Source organism: Balaenoptera physalus (assembly GCF_965194825.1).
Source record: "Balaenoptera physalus genome assembly, chromosome: 16".
Lineage (NCBI taxonomy): Eukaryota > Metazoa > Chordata > Mammalia > Artiodactyla > Balaenopteridae > Balaenoptera > Balaenoptera physalus.
The window spans coordinates 2845379-2868542 of NC_138898.1; the positions used below are offsets into that span (position 1 = coordinate 2845379).

General features: G+C 49.5%; 1 protein-coding gene across 3 annotated transcripts in view; it reads right to left on the minus strand.

Moving 5' to 3' along the window:
- The window catches only part of LOC309644550 (uncharacterized protein), a 73997-nt gene that overhangs the window by 36823 nt on the left and 14010 nt on the right, over positions 1–23164 (minus strand). Inside the window, exon 1 of one of the 3 annotated variants that reach the window (XM_082428344.1) lies at positions 2104–3656. The exons of 1 other annotated variant lie outside the window; for it this stretch is intronic. Coding sequence is in view for 1 of the 2 variants with exons in the window: in XM_082428343.1 (XP_082284469.1) it covers positions 1724–1726 (3 nt within the window). In the remaining variant the exon portion in view is untranslated. Of the gene's footprint in view, positions 1–1723; positions 3657–23164 lie in introns of those variants that run through there. One more of the 3 variants, XM_082428343.1, reaches the window with a different exon arrangement.

The following is a 23164-nucleotide window of genomic DNA, read 5'->3' on the forward strand; positions in this document are numbered from 1 at the left end:
TGGGATGGGTGTGGACAGAGTGGCCTTGGTCTCGTGGGACTCGCAGGCGGCAGGGACGGCTGGCCGGGCAACGACTTACACTAATGTGCCCTTGTGCGTTGAGCGTCTTGCTGGGGAGGTGAGGGCTGCCCTCTAGAGGCAAAGGGCAGGGGCGCCCACAGGCCAGGCCCGCAGACGGGCCTCAAGGGGAGGTCCTGCGGGTGCCCACCTTCTGCGCGGGGGTAGGATGGGCAGGCCCCTGACAGCTCAGTGAAGGCACTGCCCTTAGCCCCGGAGCAGTGGGGCCTCCCCCGTGGCAGCCACTGGGGTTGGGGGCTGCGCTGTCCACCCTGAGGGTCACGCCACCCCTAAGCGGTCACCAGCTGCCTCAGCCCCATTCATCCTTCAGACACTCGTCCAGGAACGAGGCTGCCCCTCACTCTCCCAGACGCTCAGCTGAGGAAAAACGTCCCACGGGCTCACTGCCGCTCAATCCCCTGCCTTTCCTGTTCAGCCAAGCGTCTCAGAGCCGCTGGTCAGAAAATTAAAACAGTGCATGCCAACCGGTGGCCCCCTCTGTTTCCTCCCTGTTCTGCCTGCATTTTCGCATCCCGTCCCTGTACCAGCTTCAGGGCGGTTCTATCACACCCGTTTCACAGATGGGGAAACTGAGGGTCCAAGCCTGGCTTCCCAAGCACGTGGAGCAGGGGCAGCCCGGATCCGAGCCCACGGGCTCCGGCGTCACCCGCGCTGCTTCTCACTTTTGAGTGATATTTTTGCAGATAGAACCTTGAACCTTCTTTAATTCCTTTTTTTTTTTTTTAAGTAAATCTTTTCCAAGTTCTGATTATCCTCAGCAAAGCAAGTGGGACCGGCTCAGAGCAGATCCGCCCTGTGGATGGCCCTGCCCCTTCCTCTCCGAGCCAAGCCCACCCTGGCCTTCTCCACCGGAGGGTCACACGGTGAATCCCTTCGGGGACCGGCAGGACATCCGTCGGGGAACAGAGCAGACACACCTTAAGATGACACACAGCGATGGACAGTGGGGCACCACGGGCGGCGTGAGGAGGGTGGTCAGCTGGACAAAGCCACTCACCCGCCTGGCTCAGCCCCTTGCTTCCCCGTGCGAGGGGCCCCGAGGAAGCTGCATCTTTCTGTTTTTCTAGATAAACTAGAAATCCAGATTTTCACGTGAAATATCTTACTTTTAAAAAATACTACAAATAACTTAAAAATGCGACTGGCCTGGCATCAGGCGGGCCTGGAAAATCAGATCTGTGGACTTGTTTTGGCTCAACCGCTCCCGCAGGACCCTTGGCTTCAAACCTGGTATCAAGTGCAGCAAGAGGCCAGTCTCGCTCCACCTGGGGCCAAAGGTGGCTGGAGTGTGTCACAAGAAAGAAGCTTCTGACTTTGACGGGCCACAAGGCCAGCGCGAGAGCCTGTTTTCAGACTGCTGCTCTGTTTCTCTACTGAGAGTGGGCGAGGCGCACGTGAGGGAGAGAGGACGCGTGTCCCCCTGCAGGATATTGACTCTGCCGGCCGTGCGCCCGCGGGGTCAGAGTCGGCGGGGGTCGCGGGGATTCGTGTTTTACCCAGGCTGCCCCCCCCATCCGTAAGGAGAATCTACAGTGTTCTCCCCACCCCGCAGAACTGAGCGGATCTCACGGCAGGTCGGCCAGCACCCTTTCCCCAGCAGAACAGGGCTCGGCGCTGCCCACAGAGACCCTCCCGTTTCACTCACCATCTTTTATTTCTCCCCTTCCTCCAGAACACACTTTTTCCTTAGTGGTCCCTTCTCTCTGGACTGTAATGAAAAAGCAGTAGTAGCAGTAGGTTGTCTGTGATATAAGCTGGTTTTGTTTTCAGCCTTTTTATTATTTAACCTGCACCCGCAGGGGGGTAAACCGATACCCCGTCACCGAAGAGACACATGAATCCACCGAAAGGCCGGGGATTGTGCGGAGATGCCCGGGCAGGATTCGCTTGGGCTGCAAGATTTAATTTGCCAGACTGCTGGGCCCATCAAAAGTTTCTGCAGTAACCACTTGGGTCCTCATAAAGCCGAAACAGCAGAGGGGGAAAATGAAATCCTGGATCAATGTCTCTGTTTGGAGACCTTACCTTATGTTCAGTCGAAAAAAGGAAGGAGAGAAATCCAACCAGCCAACTGTACTTGTCACTGAAGATTAGCCAAGGAAACCGACACACCGGCTTGTGACATTTACCAGGAAAGCGGGGGCACTGTCTGTTTCGGGCTTTGGGAAGAACTCCAGGAAGGCTCTCTTCGTATCTTCTGACGGCCTCGCCTGCAAACTTGCGCCTCTTCCCCACGGGGTGAGGTGGCGCTGAGCAGCTTCAGGGATGTAGTGACACCTTGGGTGGGGGGCTGCCAGGCCAAGGTCTGCAGACCGTGTGCGCCTGGTGTGGGCATGAGACGGGCTTAAAGACCAGAAATGCCCGGACACCACTCTGCATCTGCCCCAGTTGTTCCAGGATCTGTTTCCCTGAAGCTGGAAGGATCCTTCCTCACTGAAGGATTCGTGCCACGTGCCCGCCCGGGCCACGGCCACTGCTGCCCATGGTGCAGGCTCCCGAGAATGCTCTTGGGAATTGAAAGGAAAGGGTTGGCATGGAAGAGGGTAGAGCGGAGGCTGGACATGTAAACCAGAAAACGTCGGCAGGGAGGGCCTGGGATGAGATCGAAGGAGACGGACTGACGTGGGACAGACGTCCAGTTTCCTTGGCTTAAACCATGGTCACTTGAGTGTACAGATTGGAGCAAAAGGGTTATTTGCTTATTTTCATATACTGTGTGTGCCATTCAGAGTTTAAGCAGAAATAGGATATTTGCATTGCTGCCCTCCCAAATATTTAATAATTGCAAAAGGAAAAGTAGTACGTTTTCGGGGAGAACCTGGCACAGGCATGTCAGGCTCAGGTCAAGGGCAGCATCACCAGGAAGACACATCGATGCCAGGCACCCTGACAGGACGCACTGGGGAGGACGCTGCTTCTGGGCGTTTCTCCCAGTAATACACAACCTCAGTCTCACCATGAGCTAACATCAGCAAACCCAAAATGCGGTATGTTGAATAAAATAACTGACCAATATCTTCCAAAGTGTCAAGGTCCCAAAAGATAAGGAAAGACGGAGGAATTGCCCGAAATTGGAAGAGACTAAGGAGACAGTATTGCCAAACACAGGATCCCGCAGTGGATGCTGGACCAGAAGAAGGGTTAACGAAAAACTATGAAATTCAATAGTTAGAGTATTATTACGTTAGAACGTCCATACTCTAGTTAGCAGGATTACAGCAAGAATAATTTCTTAATTTTGATAAAAACGACATTAAGATGTTAACATGGGGCTTCCCTGGTGGCGCAGTGGTTGAGAATCTGCCTGCCAATGCAGGGGACACGGGTTCGAGCCCTGGTCTGGGAAGATCCCACATGCCGCGGAGCGGCTGGGCCCGTGAGCCACAATTGCTGAGCCTGCGCGTCTGGAGCCTGTGCTCCGCAACAAGAGAGGCCGTGATAGTGAGAGGCCCGCGCACTGCGATGAAGAGTGGCCCCTGCTCGCCGCAACTAGAGAAAGCCCTCCACAGAAACGAAGACCCAACATAGCCATAAATAAATAAATAAATAAATAAATAAAATTAAAAAAAAAAAAAAAAAAAAGATGTTAACATAAGGGGAAGCTGAGTGAGGGGGGTATGAGTACGCTTTGAATTATTTTTGCAACTTTTCTTAGGTCTAAAATTTTCTCAAAGTGAAAAGAGTAACTCTTGAAAAGAAAAAAAAAGAAAGAAACACTGCCCAGAGGTGTCCTCACATCACTTGCAAGAAGGTATGATAATTTACACCCACGAAGACTCCTGACCTTTCTCTTTGATTCCTCATATGTCCTTGGGGCATGAGGAAATCATCAGTGCTCCAAGGACATATGACACCGGGCACAGCTGAAATCTCATAAATAAATTACCAAACAGATGCGGGGGGAGGGCTGCTACACTTTCCCGTGACTTGGGATCTCTGCGTCCCGTTCACTATAAATGCTGACCTGTGTCCTTGGTGAAGGCGAAGATCTGAATGGCGGAAGGAGATGGAGGTCCATGCCAGTCACTGTGGTGGTCCCCGCAGATAGAGGTGGGGATGGACCCAGGCCATTCCAAGGATGGCGGTTCTGCTCTGCTCCTCAGGTGAGCTTGGAGGCCTGCTGTACAGACGCAAAGGGGACTTAAAGGCATAAGCTCCATGTCTGTGTCAGAGCCCCTGTGAGGCCAGGTCTTAAAAGTTGTGAGATGGTTCCATGAATAAAGCAGGAGGTCACTGCTCTGCCAGGTAGTTCATCATGTGAAGGATTTCACCCTATTTTCATTGTAGTGGGGCTCCTTGGTTGGGAGAAAACACTGATTCCTGGCTCTGCAAACAAAGGGGGTATATGGTCAGCTACTGCCACAATGATGCTGTGTAATGAACTACCCCATCCCCAAACAGTTTATAGCAACCAGCCTTTATCTCTCACTCATGTGTCTGTGGGTCAACCTCAGTTTAGCCGACCCAGACTGGGGGGCAGGTCCAGGCTGTGAGTTCAGCCCAAGCCTGATGCCTGTGTGGACCATTCTTCTGGGTCCACCAGACATTGTGGGCAGGGAGCTATGGGGTAGGTGACCTCAGAGAGCTCTGCTTTTTCACTGTTAGTTTGCTTTGCAGTCTGTCTGTCTTATGGCAACTGTGCCCTCCTTGCCTTCCATTTGGGGAAACACCCCCTGCCCATCCTACTCAGTCCTGGTGGGCTTCGTTGCCCAGGGCACTCTGTCTCAGCCTGGCCATGGCATGGGGGAGGTCTTCTGACCACGTGCAAGCAATTAATGGGCCCCTTTCCCCGGCTATAGTCGTGGGCCCTGAGGAGGGCGCACTGACGGGGCTGGATGGCTGCCAAGCGGGAAGCACCGCCTGAGATGGTGGTCCACTTCCCTGGCCCCCGGCCACAGGATGAGGCCAGTGTAGATGGAAGCTGAGGGGCACAACGGGGAGACAGTGAACCCTAAGAACATCTCTGAGCCCCGCATCCACCTGGGCCTGAAGTTTCCCGAGTCTGATGCTCCCAGTTCTAAGCTAATCCAATCCCCTCTTGTAAGAATATGTTTTGCTCTGTTTTTTTTTTTGATACACTCGACCTGAGTTTAACCAACATGCAACCATTATAGAAGACAGAAGTGGCCTCCTCAGCAATGCACCTTTTTAAAGCATGTTTATTAAGATATCATTTACATACTATGAAATTCACCCACTTAAAGTATATACTTAAATGATACTTAGTAAATTCACAGAGATGTGCAACCATCACCACAACCTGAATTGAGACTGTTTTAGGAACGTACCTTTGCCCTGTCTTATCCCTCAGGAGGACATGTGAGTCCCTTGCCGTATTTCCCACACTGTCCTCTCCTGGAAGCACTGCTTTTCCTCGAGCCAAGACTCTGGGCCTGGGCCTGACCTGCCGTGTCTGGATTAGACTGAGCCAATGAGTCTCAGGACAGGATCTGTCCTCGCTCTGGACGGGATTATGTTGTCAGGAAGACTCTTATTATTATACCAATCTAGAAAAGAAAAAAGGTTAAAACATTGGCATTTGTATTTGAGAGGGAAAAGAAATTCCAGTTCTGGTCTAAAATTTGTCCATGGGAATTGGATCATAGGGAATTATTTGGGCTTACTGAATAACCTCTGGAGAGCGATGTTGGGGAACTTGGCTAAACATGATTTTAAATGAATTTCTAATGTGTGGTGGAATTTTGGACCAGGATACAGTACATCCTTAGAGTCCATTTGATCAATCAGAAAATAAATGCAGACTTTGTGTTCCATTTGCAAAGGCCCTTACATGGGTGGCCACTGGCAGTTCACATGCATGAAATCCCAGCGCCCACCACCAGGTAAGGCCATCCCCACGTCTGACTGCTCATCACTGAGACGAGCTGGTCAGTACTGGTTAGGACCCCTGTGGTCCAGTGTCAGGTGCGGCCACTGGGGCTGGTCCCTCAGCAGGACTGCGCTGGTGCTTCCTCCTTGGGGGGTCTACTACTGACACAGCAGGCTAGTGAGACCTGCTCCTTCGGCAGGCCCGGGTCAGGGCCCGTTCTGAGAAGGGGCCTGTAGATGAGCCAGGTCCTCCAAAACGGGCCGTGCCCTGACCTCACGGAGCCAGACAGACAGATGCTGCAGTGTAGCCGCAGCTCAAATCAGAGGTGATAGAAAGAGAAGCAAAGATAGAAGGACCCTGCTAAGAAGGTGATTTGGGTCAGACATTTCCTACCTTTGGAAAGTTGCAGAGCTTCCTTGTGATAGGCCTAATTCTAGAGATTCCTTCCTACGGACTCCTTCAAGATTTGAAATTAGACTTAGCTTCCTTTGAGGAGTTTCGGAAGATCTCACAAAACGCATGGTATTTCTGATGACGTCCAGGGGGGCACCTCCCTCTCCCCCTAAGCCCTGGGTGTGGGATACAGAAATGGGTGCTGCTCCCAACTGTGCCGAAGACCCTCCCCCAGCCTTGGCTGGGCCCAGTGGCTGGTGTCTGAGCTCCAGTAATGAGGGTGAGTGAAGCCCACCTGCCCTGCCTGGCAAGAGCTGGTTGTTAAATATTTAGGAATTCAGCAAGCCAGCTATTAAACCATCCGTGGCTTTAAATGATGGGATTATTTACACTATAGAAATGGGCAAGTACTAAAACCCACCCCTCCCATTTTTATTCCCCCAGAGAGCTGGTTTACCGGCACGCCACACACACTCAAGCCCTGTCTCAGCCACCTACTGGTTGCACCGACTACTTGTCTGCCTTTGGGTTAGTTGTTTGGCCCCTGTGCCTTAGTCTCTGCATCTGTACAATGGGAGCAACAATGGTATCTATCTCGCAAAGTTATTGTGAGACCTCCACAAGGTGAGACGTGTATAAAGCTCTTGGTACTTGCTCCACCGATGCTGTTTGGATGGAACTGCCAGCCACCACCCATTCCGAGGGGCAGCCCAGGAAAGTGCCTTCTGCAGAGACACACCTGCAGCAATTAAGAGAGTCATTCGATCAGGAAGGGGCAATTAGAGTGGCATTCGGGCCACAAGAAACAACAGCCTCATTTAAAAGGCAGAGCTTTCATGAAAATAGATTTTCTGCCTCTATGCTTCCAGAAAGCTCTCCACAAAGCCACAGAAACATTTATAATTGTGGTAACAAGAAATGAGCAGGGGCAGAGATTAGAGTCTTTTTCATTAAAGAATCACGGGCACGATGCTGTGTCCATGGATGGCAAAGTGTCTCTTTTTTAATCACTATGGTCCTTACAAAGATGCTTCCGAGCTCATGGCCAGGAAAGGCAGCGTCCACGTGTGGAGCCCCTTGGGTCACCAGGGAAGATGAGGTGGGTCCTGGGCAGGAGGGGGTCAGGAAACCCAGCAAGACCAGCCCTCATTCTCTGCCGCCTTTGGGGAGCACAGTGTCTAGGTGTCCAAGCTTGGGGGACGCTGGTGGCACCAGGTGCATGACGGGAGGAAGGTGAAGCTGGAGGTTTCCTTCCAGGAACCCAGGTGCCTGTCCCAGACTCTCACACTGCACACCTGTGCGCCGACTCTCCTCTCCGTAGGACTCAGGGCCCTCCTAGCGGTCCATCAGCTTGGGCAAAGCCGTGAGCTTGAATCCTGATTTGACCCGTTACAACCGCTTAGCAGCCTTGAGCGGGATTCCGTCTCTGAACTTCGGGGGATGACACCTGCCTCTCAGGCCACAGTGTTATTGAGAGGGGTGCCTGGCACGGAGCAGCTGCTCAGGGACCCTCACTCCTGTTCCTTCATCATTTTCTCTTCTTTTCTGAACTCCCTTCCCCTCGGGGCCATGACAGAAGCAATGAGAGACACACACAGCCGTTCTCCTCCCTCTCTGCCTTGTCTCCTGTCCACTCAGTGACAGGCATCTGTCCGTGGTACCAGGTGTGCAGCTCAGGGCTTGGGATCCAGTGGTGAACTCACCGGATATTTTTTCCTGGTGCCGACCTATAATTTGTCCTGACACCTGATGGTAATGGGCCTCTTCTCCACCATACAAATAAAAGATACTTCACTCACAGGTCCTTCAGTATGTCACAGGGTACACCCCATACGCGTGGAAGTCTCAGCAAAAGGATCCTTCTCAGGGTCTTGCCTTCTACTGATGCCTGGAGATTCTGCCTTTCCCTTATCGCCCTACAAGGTGTCTTTCTACCTGCCCTCCATTAAAGGATACTGGTTAATTCTCTGACTCTGGCCTAGTGAGAAATTAAAATCTGACCCACATGACTTTTGGCTCTGGGCATAAATGAGAGGGAAGACATTTTACTGATCGTGAGGCTGAGCTATGAAACGCTTGATACAGTTTGTCATTGACCCCTGGGCAGAAAGCAACTGATCTGAATCACACATGTGAAAGCCCTTTTTAAATTGTTCAGCTCAAACTGTGTTGTCTGCTCGGAACTTGGTAGAAACTGCCATTGCCAGGGAGAGCATATACCTTCAAAGGTGAGGGTGCACTTAAACTGATGAGCTGGATGCATTTGCTGGATGCCAGCAGTAACAACCGCCCCTTCATCTGCCTGGGGCTCCTGGAGGATGTATTATTTAGAGTTGGCTCAAGACGAATGGGCCCCAAGACCCATGGGATAAGGCCACATGGGATCCCAGGTTGAGGACGTCAATGCCGGATCAGGAGATCAGGAAGAAAGATAAGCTCTCCACAGGTCTGACGGACGCCTCGTTTGATGCTGAGGTTCTGAGAGTGGACACACACACACACACACACACACACACACACACACACACACGGAGAGGAAGGCACCTGTGTATTCACTGTGTGTGTGTAGCATAGCCATGTAGTAAATAAACAGACACCCATCAGGGGAATATACCATTTCAGATACTATTTATTACGCAGCTGCTTCCTGGGTAGCATATTTGATATCTCATCTACTCTACACAAAGGTTCTTGAAGCTGGGGATTATCATTTCTCTCTCGAGATAAGGAATCTAAGACTCAGCACACACTGTTACCTGATACATGGCCAAGCAGAGATTCAAACACAGAAGAGGATTCAAACCCTCTTCTCTTTGTTTCAGAGAACCCAAAAGTCTTAAACGATGGAAAGCTATGCATAAAATCTAAGTATTCTGGTTACAGCCGTGGATTTTCAGGTATTCTATCTTGATTCTCTTGAATCTTTACTTTTTTCCCTGAGCTTGGATATATTCTCATTTGACTTGGTTACGTTCAGGGTATCTTAAATTGCCTCCTTTGCATCTGTGATTGTATGAGCACCAGCTTACCCCCCAACCTCAAGTCACCCCAGAAGAGGCTGACAATCCTAGACTCTGTGGAATGGCCAAGTATGGAGTATTTTATCAGTGTGTCCCAAAACGTTCCACAGAAGATGAAACGGTAAACAGTGGGCTGCTTAGGAATTCTTCCTTACTAGGGAAATACATTTTAATGCCCGCTCTGAATTCAGCATCCCTTGTGCCACTAGGGGCTGAAGCTAGTTAGATAAATTTGTAGAGACATATGCACCCCCAGACACTAGGCTTATGGGGCAAGGATGTCTCTCCCGGTTGCTGTGAAAGGCTGCAGCCCATGGTTGCCTAATGACTTAGATGTTTTGTTTCCTGCACTCCTTTCAGAGTGTGGAAGGAGCGCCTGGGGAGCTGAGCCGTGCTCTGCTTTGCTGGAAGGCCCTCCGCCTCCTGCAGCTGCTTGATAGTTCTGGTCTCTGTGGCAGGTTTATATTGGAACCCCCCATCTGTCTGCAGAGCTCATTAGATGGGAGAAAGTGCTTCTAAAGCAGCAAATGACAAATTTTCTTCACTTACACGGGTGCCAAAGGAACAGGTCAATGTGGGTTGTTCTTGTTTAGATTAATCACAGGAAATGCCCGCTTCTGTGCCGACCTGTCACTTACCAACAACAGCTAAACCAGGCATTATTTAATCATGTAACCCTGAATACCAGCCACCCTCTCTGCCCACAGAAACATGACGATCTGCTTCTTTAACAAATATCTGAAGGTTTCAGCTGCCAACAGATATTGATCAATTTCAAATCTCCTTTCCAAAATCAATACCAGCAAGCAGCCAGGACTTCAGGCTCTGGGACAGAGGGAGTTGATGGTCTGAACCACCCTCTAACGGTCGGGCCGCCACAGACCTGGGCATCTTGGCAGAAAGATGCTCCCAGCCCATCCGCCTTCCCAGCTTGTCTGGCAAAGCGCTGTTTGCTTGGGGAAGCCAGAGATGCTCCCAAGAGGAAGTACATTTATGAACAAAAGGGAAACTTTTATCGGGCTGATCTTCATCTTCATCTTTCTTATCACCTAAGCGATTTTAAGTTGATGATGTTTAATGAGATCCATGTCGTTCAGATAGACTTCAAGCTGTGATCCAGCAAGGCAACACCAATTTAGCCTCACTAAACATCCCTCCCGACTTTTCTTTAAGTACTTCATGCCACATAAATTAGACTGCCATCGAGATAATTGGATCCTTGTGGCTCTTAATTTTTCACAAATACACTATTTTGAAAATAAATCACGAACCATCACCTTTGAATGTTAAAGTTAATTTACATTGAATATGCTTTCCTACTTCAAAGTATGTGTATGTCTACATCTTTAACAGGTACTTGACAGCTATGGACCCTCCCTTCATTGCCATCTAAACCACAAGTTAAATCTAAAATATTCATGTCAGTCCAAAGGAGCCAGAATCAATTGACTTTTTGTTAATCGTCTTTTCAGAAATGATTATGTCCAAACATTCGGCAACTTTATAATCGGTTGGAATTGTTGTTCCGAAAAGCATTATATTTTCCTAGGTATCACAGGAGTCCATCCTGCATTTGCACTGAGGCTGTGTGCATTTTGAATAGACAGAACATCTCCATGACCATTCAATACAGATGAATAGACTCGTCTGATATACAAAGAACTCGATTACATGTTTCAATGAAGAATAAAAATGTGCCTTTCTTTTTCAAAAAGATCTCTCTTTTTTTTTGTCTGTAGGTAGCATAAACATTACACAAAGAGAACAGCTGAGATGCACTCCTCTATAGATTTTGATTATAAAATGCAAAAGCGTACCCATCACAAAGAAGTTGCTCCACACCCTGAATTATCTAATAGAAAGTATCGATATTAACTAGTAATTCTAAATGGCCCCTAACCAAATGCATGTCAGGAGAGTGAAATAAAACACTGCATCCGATGTCAAGTGAAAACTCATTACCCCAAGTTCATTTCCTCTGCTTCCTACATTGCATCACCCCCATCATTCTTCAGCAGGCCGAGAGCACAGAAGGAGAGACACTCAATAAATAAAGTGTAAATGCATTTTGCAATTACAAAATGTTAAATAAAACATGGCTCACTGCAAGGCGGCAGCAAGGAGGCATGGGGGGGAGATGGCAGGCGAGCAAAGTAGAACTAGCCCACGTTCTCCCCAGTTTTTCTGCCGTCCTCCTGTTGGAAGGCAACGTTCTTCAAGGGGCTCTTTGGGAGGCATTTCAGTGCACGGAGTGGAAAATGAGGAAACGTGCTCTAAGGGGAGCCCCAAAATGACAGATTGGAGGCAACGCTTTGCCATTCATGGAACCACTGGCCTCTGTGGACTTCTAACTCATTAGCTCACGGGGTGTCGAGCTTGGGTGTCTTGCTGCTGAAGCAGAGGTCACTAGATCAGAAGTGACGTGATGAGGGCCAGAAGCCACACACGGCTCATCCTGGCTTCTCTCGACCTGCACAACAGCACAGCTGTTCACATTTTAAGGAGCACACGAACCACCCAGGGGTCTGGGGGTCAGCAGGTCCGGTGGGACCCTAGATTCTGCATTCCTAACAAGCTCCCCTGGGATGCTGCGGCTGCCGGCCCTGGGGCCTCATTCACAGGAGTGCAGCTCTGTAGTGCAAAAGGTTTCTGAATCTATAGAGAAATGAGGTCTTGCAGAGAAATGTTTTATCTTAGATCACACATTTTCACCCGGAGGTTTGTCACATGTTTTGTGAGGCTTGTAGTGAAAAGTGGGCACCACCAGTAAAGTAGCAAGACTGCACATGACACTTCTAAGGATTTAAGTTACAGGTAAATCAATGTCATCACCTACGTTTGATTTACTGTTTGTCAAAGAAGAGGGTGGATTTATAGCCCATGTCTGAGAATGTGTTTCAGGGACAGCCTGGTTCTTAACGAATGTGCATTCCTGGGAGCGTAAGAAGCAGATCCAGCCCCCTTTGGTGGGGATTTTCTTAATACTCTGGAAGGCAATGAGTCTCTACATTGAAAGTACCGTGGCCTGAGGAGGTCGGTAAACAGAAGGCAGCATCATTTCTACACCCACAGTGATTACACATGGGACTGAGAGCTCTGGTTGCGCATTCAGCTCTGAGATCCATGCTGAATTCAGGACCTAGAGCAGGCTGCCTCTCATCTTTTCTCTGTTTTCTCTTCCCAAAGCTGCTCTGGAAATGCTCAGCTTTCACTGCTTTGTCCTCTTTATAAATTATTCCTTTATTGCACACTTCATATCGGGCATCATCCTAAGGGCTTTTCAAATAGGCATCAATGTTATTCCCATTTTGCAGATGGGGAGACTGAGGCACCAGAAGTGAGTTCTCAGAGCTAGGGATGTGTGGTGGAATCCTGTAGTCTCACCCAGACTCCGTGCTCTCAGCGGTTTGCTAAAGCTGCCTTGTTCTTCCTTTGAAAGACCGGCTTACACAGAAGGAGCTAAGCCAGCAGGTAGAAGGCTCTAGGGAAGGGGCTCCATGGACGAAAACACAATTCTCACTGCCTCAGAGATGGAGAAAAGTGGAAAGTCCCCAAGTAGTACTTAAATCCATATACAATGAGTTATTGACCACGTAACTGGAGTAAATGCTCAGCACGGGAGGAGAAATTGTAATTAGGTCTCCGATCCCTCTGAATCCCAAGGAGAGAGAATCATGTGAACGCTGAGAGCGAGACTGCAGGATCAGACTTGGTTTCTGCTGACCATCTCCAAGTGGGGAGTCAGGGGGCCTCCATCCTCATCTCTCCTGTGGGAAACCCACTTCATCGCTGCCTTTACGAACTAGGTCGAGCCCTCGGTGGATGTAATGGGACTGTCAGAAGCAGTAAATGCATATCCTGTCAAGGGGAGGCTGATGAACGCGCTCTCATCATTTGACGCGGGCAGACTCAACAGCCACAGACGGAAGCCAAGTGGGCACCAGGCAGCCACACGATGGGAACGCAGGGCTGCACTAAAATCTATTAGCAAACATTCCACAAAAGCAACATGACCCCTCGTGTTCTTTCTCTTACTTGGAGCTGCTGTCCAGCCATTTTCGACATCGCCCCCTAGCCGCCACCAGCTCCGGCAGCCCAGGCAGGCGGCGAGCATACGGTGGGTGCTAAACACACGTTTCCCAAATGAATGGTGCTTATTATTCTGTTCAAAGGGATGCTGTATTGATTGTTCCATCTTCAAGAAGCAAGGAGGGGGAGCAGCTTATTAAAGGCAGCACAACACCTGAAGACATTTCTGTCTCCCTTCAGGCCCGCATTTCAAAGTCTTCGCTGCAAATAATACCACTATTTAAGCAGACAGCAAGTAGGAACAGCAGCTGCTCCCAGCTCAGCGGAAGCCGAAGCCCTTCGTGCGCACTGCACGGACGCTCAGGTTGTTTACACACCCAGTCCTGGTGTTTTCAAGGGGCCACATATGTATACATGTGAGCCCTTCTTCCGGCTCGTCTGCGGGTCAGTGAGGACGTGTCACGGGCCAAACCCCACCTGCCTCTGGTTTCCTATGACCTGCGAGCTAAGAATGTTTGAACATTTTAGGCCTTATTTTTTCATATAGTTTTAGATTTCCAGGATCACTGAGCAGACAGTGCATAGAGTTCTACATGCCCGCTCCCTTCCCCCCTCAGCCCAGGTACACACTTCTCCCTATTAACAGCTTACATTAGTGGTACATTTTCTACAACTGTGAGCCTTAATCCAAGTTCACCTTTTACGTTAAGGTTTGGTCTTTGAGTCATACAGTTCTATAAGTTTTGACAGACACATAATGGCCTGTATGCACCATTATTGTTTCATACAGAATATTTCCATAACCCCCCCCAAATATCCCCTGTGCATCACGTAGTCCAGAAACCAAAGGGATCATCATATTTCATGACATGTGAAAATGACGTGGAATTCAAATTGCAGTGTCTGCACACAAAGAAAGAAAGTTTTACTGGAACCCAGCCTCCCCGGTTTGTTTACATGTTGTCAATGGCTGCTCTTGTTCCACCCCAGAGCTGAGACCACGAGACCTGCAAAGCCACAGATATTTACAGCAGGAAAAGTGTGCTGACCTCTGGGGTAGGCCATCAGTTCTGGGAAGTCCGAGTTGTCACCTCTCAGCAAGTGGTGAGGGCATGTGGTCACAGCAGTTTTCAACTATACCCGGTCCTCTCAGAAATGTTAGCAATCGGTTCCAAAGCCAGCTCTCCCCCAGGGCCCTGGAACCCCTTCTGCCATTTTGCTGATGGGTCTTTATCACCCGTGTCTTGACTTTTTCAAATAGTGAACCTCCGATAGGAGATGTGCCGTAGAGGATCAACCTCGCCTCGGAAAGGAGTGACCTGTGCCCAGTTCCTGGGAGGTGAGCTCTCCTCGGGTCCTCCTGTTTAGTAAGAGTGTCCTTGTTTACCGGAGGCCTTGGGCTACCCCTGATATTCTATGCCAACAACGAGACGTGTGGTGGGGGCCTGGGGCCGTGCTGTATCAGCTCAACCCCTGGAGGGACCAGAGACCAAAGGTCAGCCACAGGGGTGGTCAGTGTTGCCTGTGTGTGTAACTGACCACCGTGAACACCTTGGACACGAAGGCTCGGGTGAGCATCCCTGGATGGCAGTGCTTCACACGTGTTGCCGGACACCACTGCGGGGAAAAGTAGACGCTCTCCACGACTGCGTTCGGGGCACACGCCTGGGTGCTCACGCCTGGTCTCTCCCAGGCCTGCCCTACGCATGTCTCCCGCCGGCTGACCTTACCCTGCAGCCTTGCGTTGTGATAAACCAGAACCAGGCTTTAACCGCTTTCCTGAGTCCTCCTAGGGAACTGTTGGACCTGATGGTGGTCTTGGGGATCTCCTGACCCACAAAAGTCTGTTGGTCTGATGGTTCTGTTGAAATGTGAGGGTAACAAAGCATGAAGAGTTACCTCTCCCACAGACGCCAAGGTGAAGATCCACGTTCCCTCATCCGTCACAGTTCCTCTACAACCACCAGCGTCTACGCTGTGAGAGGGAGGGTCTCTGACCTTTCCTCAAGTTGCGTTATTTCTGTCTTTGCTGTTTTGAAGAAGATACAATCATCTCCATTTCAAAGATGGGGAAACAAGGGCTTAGAGCAGGTAAGCAGCCCACCCTGAATTTCAAGGTCAGCAGACAGCTGAGCCAGACAAACCCAAGCCTGTTTTGTTTTTTTCAACTACGAATTAACTTCCAAAGTTTCCAGGAGTCTCTTAGATAAAAACTCACTTTCAGTCTTTTTATTAAAGATGTATTTGACTGAGTGTGGCACAGAAGGGGAATTTCAGAGAGGATCTGGAAGTTCACATTTGAAGAGGTTTGTAAAAGCCAGATAAAAATACAGGGTTTTCTGTTCCAATAAGAACTGAATGTTAGAATATATTGGTATCAGGTCACTGTGACCTGTAAAACTTGGCTCTTCTCTTTCTGTGAAGCTTTTTTTGTTTGGTTGGTTTTTTTGCTTGTTTTCACTGGAAAGACTTTTTCTTTTAAAAACCTAGAAAATGCAAAGGAGAAGAGAGAACGGAAGGCTCACCCAGGTTCCTGAAAGGCAGAGGCAATCAGCTGCACATTTCGGTGCATTCTGCCCAACTCTCAGGATGAGAGCTAGCAATTTAGGGTGAAGTTATTTAATTTAAATAAGGGTTCATTGGCTATTAGAGCTGTTGTCTGGCCGGGCTACAGAACAGAAGCAGAATCTCTGGGGGCGGGCAAACTCCCTGAAGACCTCAGCATGAGAACCGTCCTACTAGATTCTGCAGCACATCCAAGACCCTGTGATGTGCTTACATCATGGAGTTTTTCGAGTCTCAGATGGAATCTTCAACTGTTAAATTCATCTCTTACTGCACTAAAGTAGACATTTTGTAACACTTTGAAGAAAATGTGTCTAGATGGTGTATTTCATGAGCCAGTGGATGTCAGAGACTGCCTGGTGTCACCCACACACAGGGAAAGTCCCTGCTTGGGTCTAAGGTTCTCAGATTTTCCACTTTTTTTCATGAACTGCAGCAGCTGCCGTTATTTCCTTCTGGCAGGAGTGTGGTGGGGAGCGATCTGAGACCACACACATTTGTGTTTGTTTTTATGCAGCCATATCTTCTCCTTCTAAAACTGGTCTTTGCGTTTATCTTTATTTTATCATTTTAAATCCTTGCCGAAATGTGTCTAACTTTGGCCCATTTTGACTGATTTTCCTTGGGATATGGAGAACATTTGTCGCCTGTATTCTGAGATATTTATCACATTTCCAGCAATTTTTCTGTAATGATGTCATTGATAATTAACTCTGTTTCAGTAGTTCTGGTATTTTCCTTAGAAATAGCTATAATTCCTCACATTGGTTTTCTTATCTATAATTAACCATTTCATCTTATCTCTTCAACTTTTCCATCAGCATTGTGCAAGAGCTTCACAAATTCTCCATTTTTCTCTGTGCCTTTATGAATATCTTAGTGGGAACTTGAGAGAGTCTGGTTGGGGAAGGAGCTGACCAATCCCCACTGCGTGGCCTGATTTGGGAACTTGGGAAAGTCCTAAAGCATCTTGGCTTGACTTAACACTTAAAAAAAAAAAATCTTATCCTCCAAACAGCAATAAAAACCCAGGTTTAATTCTATAATAGAAAGATTATTTCCCGTATGCAAAATACAGTGTACTAATCATATGGTGTAAATTACTATCAACTGCCTTTGACAGAGCAGTCACTTTTCTAGTTCTTGGAAGAGAAAACAAAACGCAAAATCCCTGATCTCATGGGGGAGACAGATGATAAAAAAAACAAGTAAGTAAATTATGGAGTGTATCAGAAGGTGCTAAGTACTTAGGAACAAAATAAAGACGGGAAGGAACTAAGGTTCGGGGGAGGGTGTGTACACCACAGACTCCTGAGGTGCAAGCTTGCCTTCTCCTCTGGTAAATGTTCAGTTATTGACACTCAGGAACCAACAATGACTGCTCTTTAATTACATTTCATGTATAATTATAAATTTCATGCAAACTAGTCACTAGGGAAATTTTCCAGTTTAAGGCCCTGTTACATCAACACTTTTATGGTAAAGTGAATGATGTTCTGAGCAATTTCTCCTTCCCTAGATTATGGAATCACCTGGGAGGCCACCCTTCTAACTTTCATTGCTGTCATAATTCGTTTCTATGGGAATTTGCCTTTCAATGGTATAAATAATGCAACAAAAACATAAAACAAAAACTGGTTCCACCCAGTTCCTCTCCACGGGCAGGAAGGGTTTTTGCCTTTGAGCATTCCTGTCACTTCTGAATGTCACATTTCTCATTTCAGTGTCACTGGGAGCAGACTGGAGGATGGAATGAAGAGTTAACACGAAGTATTTCTAAAGCCTCTCAGAAGGACCCTCTGTTTCCCCCAGAATCTAAGACATGGCACCACTGCACGCCTTTTCCCCACGGGGAGGGTGGTGGGAAGAATAACGGCCCCCCAAACGTCCTCACCTTAATCCCTGGAACCAGGTTACCCAACATGGCAAAAGGGACTTCTCAGATTTGATTTAATTAAAGATCTTGAGATGGGAGGGTGTCCTGGATGGTCTGGATGGACTCAAAGTCCTCACGAGGGTCCTTAAGTGCAAGAGGGAGGCTGAAGGGTCAAAATGGGAGATGTGAGGACAGAGGCAGAGGTGGGAGTGACACCACTGCTGACTCTGAAGATGGAGGAAGGGGTCACGAGCCAAGGAACGCAGGCGCTTCCAGAAGCTGGAAAAGGCCAGGCAAGGAATGCGGCCCTGGAACCTCAAAGGGGACCAGTGCTGATGACACCCTGATCTTGCCCCAGGAGATCCATGTCAGACTTCCAGCACCCAGAACTGTCACATAACTAGTTTGTGTTGTTTTAGCTGCCAAGTTGGTGATAATTTGTTACAGCTGCCACAGGAGGCTGATACGGGGACCGCTGTTTGGATTCCCATCCAGCTGGGTCAGGGCCGGCCGAGGAGACTCATCCGATGGCCCTGGGTCACATTCCCCGTGGCTGTGGTCTCAGCCGTGGGTCCCATGGGGCAGGGATTTGGGTCTGCCTTGTCCGACGCTGTACCCCAGTACCCGTCACCATGTCTGGGATGCACCCTGTTTGTTGGATGACTTGAGCAAACCTGGTCCCACAGAAGCTCTGTGTAAGGAAAACGTGCTGGCAACAGCCTGCTTCATGTCTGACTTTATGCCGCATTCGGGGACTGTGCCCGAGAGAAGTCCTGAAGTTTAAACTGCTCCGGGAGGGCCCCTCTGCCAGGAATGTGCACTTCGACAAGCCACCCGAACCCCCGCAAGATCCTGGTGCCTCCAGAGGCGCCTGCGTGGGGCTCTGTACCCCAGCCTCCCCGATGCACGTGGGGAAGCTACGTTCCAGCGTCATTAGTGAGCCACCACTTCACATCTTCCCTTCTCCTTTTCTTCTTTCTGAGCAGCTGGGAAAACATGTATCTCAGGATGAACCAGGGATTAGCTGATCACAACCGGACCCTCTGGCTCATGACATCAGCTTAAGGTGCGAGCTCCCGATGGAGCAGCCCACAAAGGTAAGTGGTCCTGAGTTTATTGCAGACATTTCATTTCCATGAAAAGATACCACGTTTCCGGCATACACACCTTTCCTGCCTGTCAGGCTTCCTCCGTGTCGGAGCCCACAGCCTGTGTGGCTTCAAGGGACCATGGTTTAAAAATGGCCATTCCAGGTGAAAACCTTAGAAGCGGTGAGCAGATCGTCCAGACTTCCGGCCCCTCCCGGATGCAGGGGAAGAACCAAGATGCTACCATCACTGACCTGCACTCTTCGCCTCTACCCTTCCTGCTGCAGGGAACGCACTGGAAATTGCAGAACAGGCCAGCACCAGCCCGTCCCGACGGCTATAGCCAGATGTCCTTTCTTTTAAGAGTTAACCTTTGGCAAAAAGGGAGTAACACACCAGCTGTATTGGGGGGATTAAGTCTCTGTGCTAGAAGAATGATTTATGCTCCAATAAAGCCAAACAAAACCTAATTGGGTAGGATGAGACCACCAAAAATTACGTTCACAATGAAAAACAGGACGAGAACTAATTACCCGGGTGCAGTGTTCCATTTAGCTATAATTCTACAGTCAATTAGTATTCTGTTTAATTGTACAATTAATGAACATATAAATTAAATTCATAGTTTATTTCTACCACTAAATTACTTATTTGAATTGCCTCTCTTTGGAAAAATATAAGCGACTCAATGCACACATTATTAACATGACTCGGCATGCCTTAATTGTAAAACAATTACGCCACTATCATGGCTGGGATGCTGCTTGTGTTATTGGGAGCTGAATAATTTAATTTTCTCTTATCAAGTGAACAGGTGATAGTTTCACTGACTGACACGCAATTCTCCTGGCAGATATCAACTTCCATCGGCAGATCCCACCCTACCCAGCGCCTGTAAAGGCAGCACCGGAGACGTAGTGGTTTTAACTTGACCTTTGGGAGGCAGAGTCAAATTCCCATGGAGGCATCTCACTCTCGGCAGGTGGGGGTGAAACTGCTGATAAAGAGACAGCAGAGCTGCCTCCCCAGCCCTCACTGGCTACTAAGTAGAGGAGGAGAGACGATGACAACAGAAAAGCAATCCTCAGTGGCTCCTGTGGTCCCTTCAGTCCCTAGAACATCCCTCTGCAGGAGTACCTGAAGTCCACAGGTGGCGGGCGCTCACCTGTGCTCATGAGCAAGACTCCTCCCCCCAGGACAGCTGCCGCTCCGTCCTCGCATCCACTGAGCCTCCACTGGTGCCGCCTTATTTGTGCGGCCCTGGCTCTCTCCCAGTTGCTGAAGCACTGAAGCCTTTGACTTTCCAAGGCTCAATGATGTCCTGTCATGGGAAGGGGGATGGCTCTCTCCCCTTGTTGTTGCACAAGCAGAGGGGTCCTGAAGTCCTGCAGAACCCAGCGAGACAGCTGAGTTCATGGGTCCTGCCGTAGCCCATCCCTTCCTTTCTTCCCAGACAATACCCCGTCTGCCCTAGACACACAGTGCCCAGACCCTCCTCCAGTGCTTCTGCCAGGAACGGTCTCCGTCCAGCAGGAGTCCCCTTTGGTCCCTCAGGAGATTGGTTTCTGACCCAGCTGCCCTGCCAGCAATCTAGATATATCCCCCTGGGTTTACGTTCCCTCCGGGATTCCTACTCCACACAGTTAAATCCTTGCTACATTCCGTTGTGAAATCGTGCAGTCTGGGGGCCCACGCTGCCTGGGTTCACATCCCAGCTCTGGCTCTGTCCGTGCGTGTGACCTTGGGCAAGACCCTCAGTCTTTCTGAGCCTGGCTTCCTCATCAGTGAAGAGGGGTTAGCAGTGTTTTCCTGGGGGTCCTGTAAGATGAAAGGATAAAGGGCTTGGAGGGGCTCGGGAGCACGCTCAAAAGGGCCCCTGCTGGTGTGAGGCAGCTTGACTCTGCCGACATCGTGCCTCAGTGGTGCTGAAAGGCAAAAGCCCTATCACACCAAATGACGTAGGTGACTAATACAAAGCTGACGTCGGGGAGCTTGAAATTAGGCTAGCCTGGGGAAGAGAGTGCTCTGGGAAGCAAAAGGCCATCCAACAGTTCTCCTGAGATTTGCTGGGCCCAGTTCTGAGATTGATTCGGTGTGTTTTCCACGTCTGAACACAGTCTGAATCATCTGACACAAACAGAGGCAACCGGCATGGATTAACTGGCTGGCGCGCACGTGTTTACACACAGGGCAGCCGAGGGCTTGCTAGAGCGGCGGTCCGGGTTTGAGCAAATGCTCATCCACTGATGCCTGCAGACGTGTGTCAAAGTCAAACTGGCCCCAGACAGAGTTAAACAGGCAGGCGAGACATTCCTCAAGACTAGTGCAGTCGGGGCCGAACTCAACTCCACTGAAACCAGCAGTGGGGGCGGGCGGGGGGGTTAAGCCCTGGGGAGCCAGTGGAAAGTGCTGGAAGCCACCTTCGGGGAGGTAGCCAGTGGTGTGTGTGTGGCACACTGAGTGAACGTTTTCCTCTGTGATGTGGAAGTCAGGCTGCTCCTCTCCTAGGGAGACTGAGAGGTGATGCGCTAGCTCCTTCTCTGTCCACACTTCAAGGAGGCGGCTCTCAGGTCCTCGAGAAAGGTATTTCCTGGGTTGTTAAACAGGCAAGGGGCTGGGAGGACATCTGCAAAGGGGCAGAGGAAGAATTTACAATTTCAAGTTTTCTAAGTAAGTGCTCTAAGCAAGGGGAGGTGAGAAAACTCCAGCTAGGAAGAAATGTGTCTGACGTTTCCCCAAGCTGAGGGAAACGTTCAGGTTGTCTTGGTCATGGGTGAGTGGGTCCTGGGCTGCAGGCGGGTGGCTTGGGCACGCTGCTGGCACACTGCTGGCTGCCTCTTCTCCTGAGGTCTGCTCCACGGCACCAGGGATGAAATTTATCTCTCAGGCAATCAATTCCCCAGCCCTAAATGCCTGAGTCCTAAATTCCCAGCAATAATATACAAGATGTGCTGGTTCAGTTCATGTTATTAGCTGTCTCTTAATAACCTTTGGGTCAGGGGTGTTATTGATGCTTGAGCTTAATTCAAATTATAATGGGATAAATCATCTGCCGTCTACAATCCTTGTTTATTGAATTTCGTATGATCCACTTAATTTAGGCCCTCCCAACTCTGAAGGTTGAAGCCTATTGAAAATCCGTCTCTTTATCCTCTCATGACCTAATTTATGTTTTCCTCTTTAACTTTTCCACCTACTTTATTGCTGTCATAGCCTCGGCGGCTCCATGAAGCAGAAGGCAGGGCTGGGAAGATTAACATTTTTATTGCTTTATTTGGTATCCTAGCCAAGCCACCCAGATGAAAACAGACCTTTTGGGATTCTCTGCAGCCTCCCTCCCTAAGGCCTTTTGATTCTGTCCAGCAGTATGTACTTCCTTTGACCCAATAAACATCTCCTGAGTATCTACTCTGGATTTTAAACTATTTTTGAAAATACAGAGTGCTTTCAGAATAGTGCGGCAACCCCAGACAGGACCCAAGCAGGAATATTTGCACTCGGGGAGCACTTCAGTCAACTGGATACAGAAGGTCCCTGGGCAGAGTGCATTACTGCTGCAGCAAGTGCAAAGGAACCCAGAGGAGGGCCGGGTCTCCTTGGGGTGGGGAGAGGGAGGGGCGGTCACCTAAAAGGATGTGAGGCAGACCGCCGCCCGCCAAGCTTGGTTAGATTTGGAAAAGAGGAGGTCGGTGGGGCTGAGAGGAGCGGTGGTGGGGAGGGGTTTCTTGGCCAAGGCACAGCCATGGCCTTGGAGTGGAGAACAAATGCAGGGGGGACTGCAGAGAGAAGCACCTCCCCAGACACCAGCTGGGCAGCGCAAGAGGGCCTGGGCTGTGAAGACAGGACGCCAAAGACGCCAAAGAGAGAAACAGGGATCTGGTAGCATTACAAGGCGCCGACGGTTCGTAGTCGATGCCTGGAGCTTTGCTCATTAATAACTTGACGCCCTCAGCCCCACCTCGGAAGCACGGAAATCAAATAAGGGCTCTTTGGAAGCTTCCTCCAGCGCGTGACTTGGTGCTGATAAAACAAAGTGCTTGCTGTTTGGAGAAAGCAGATGATTCACGTAGGTGCTCACAGAAAGTATCCACGAACGGTGCCACTTGCCCTTGCGGTGAGGCGTGGTCCCCGACTGCCCTTCCGAGCTCAGGGGTGATGCCTGTCGCTGGGCGAACCGCGGCCCTGCTGACTCACACTATTTAATCACAAGCAATTAGTGTGACTGACAGCCCTAATTAAGCCCTTACCTGAACAGGCTCCTTCCACGGCATCACTGCTGAGAGCA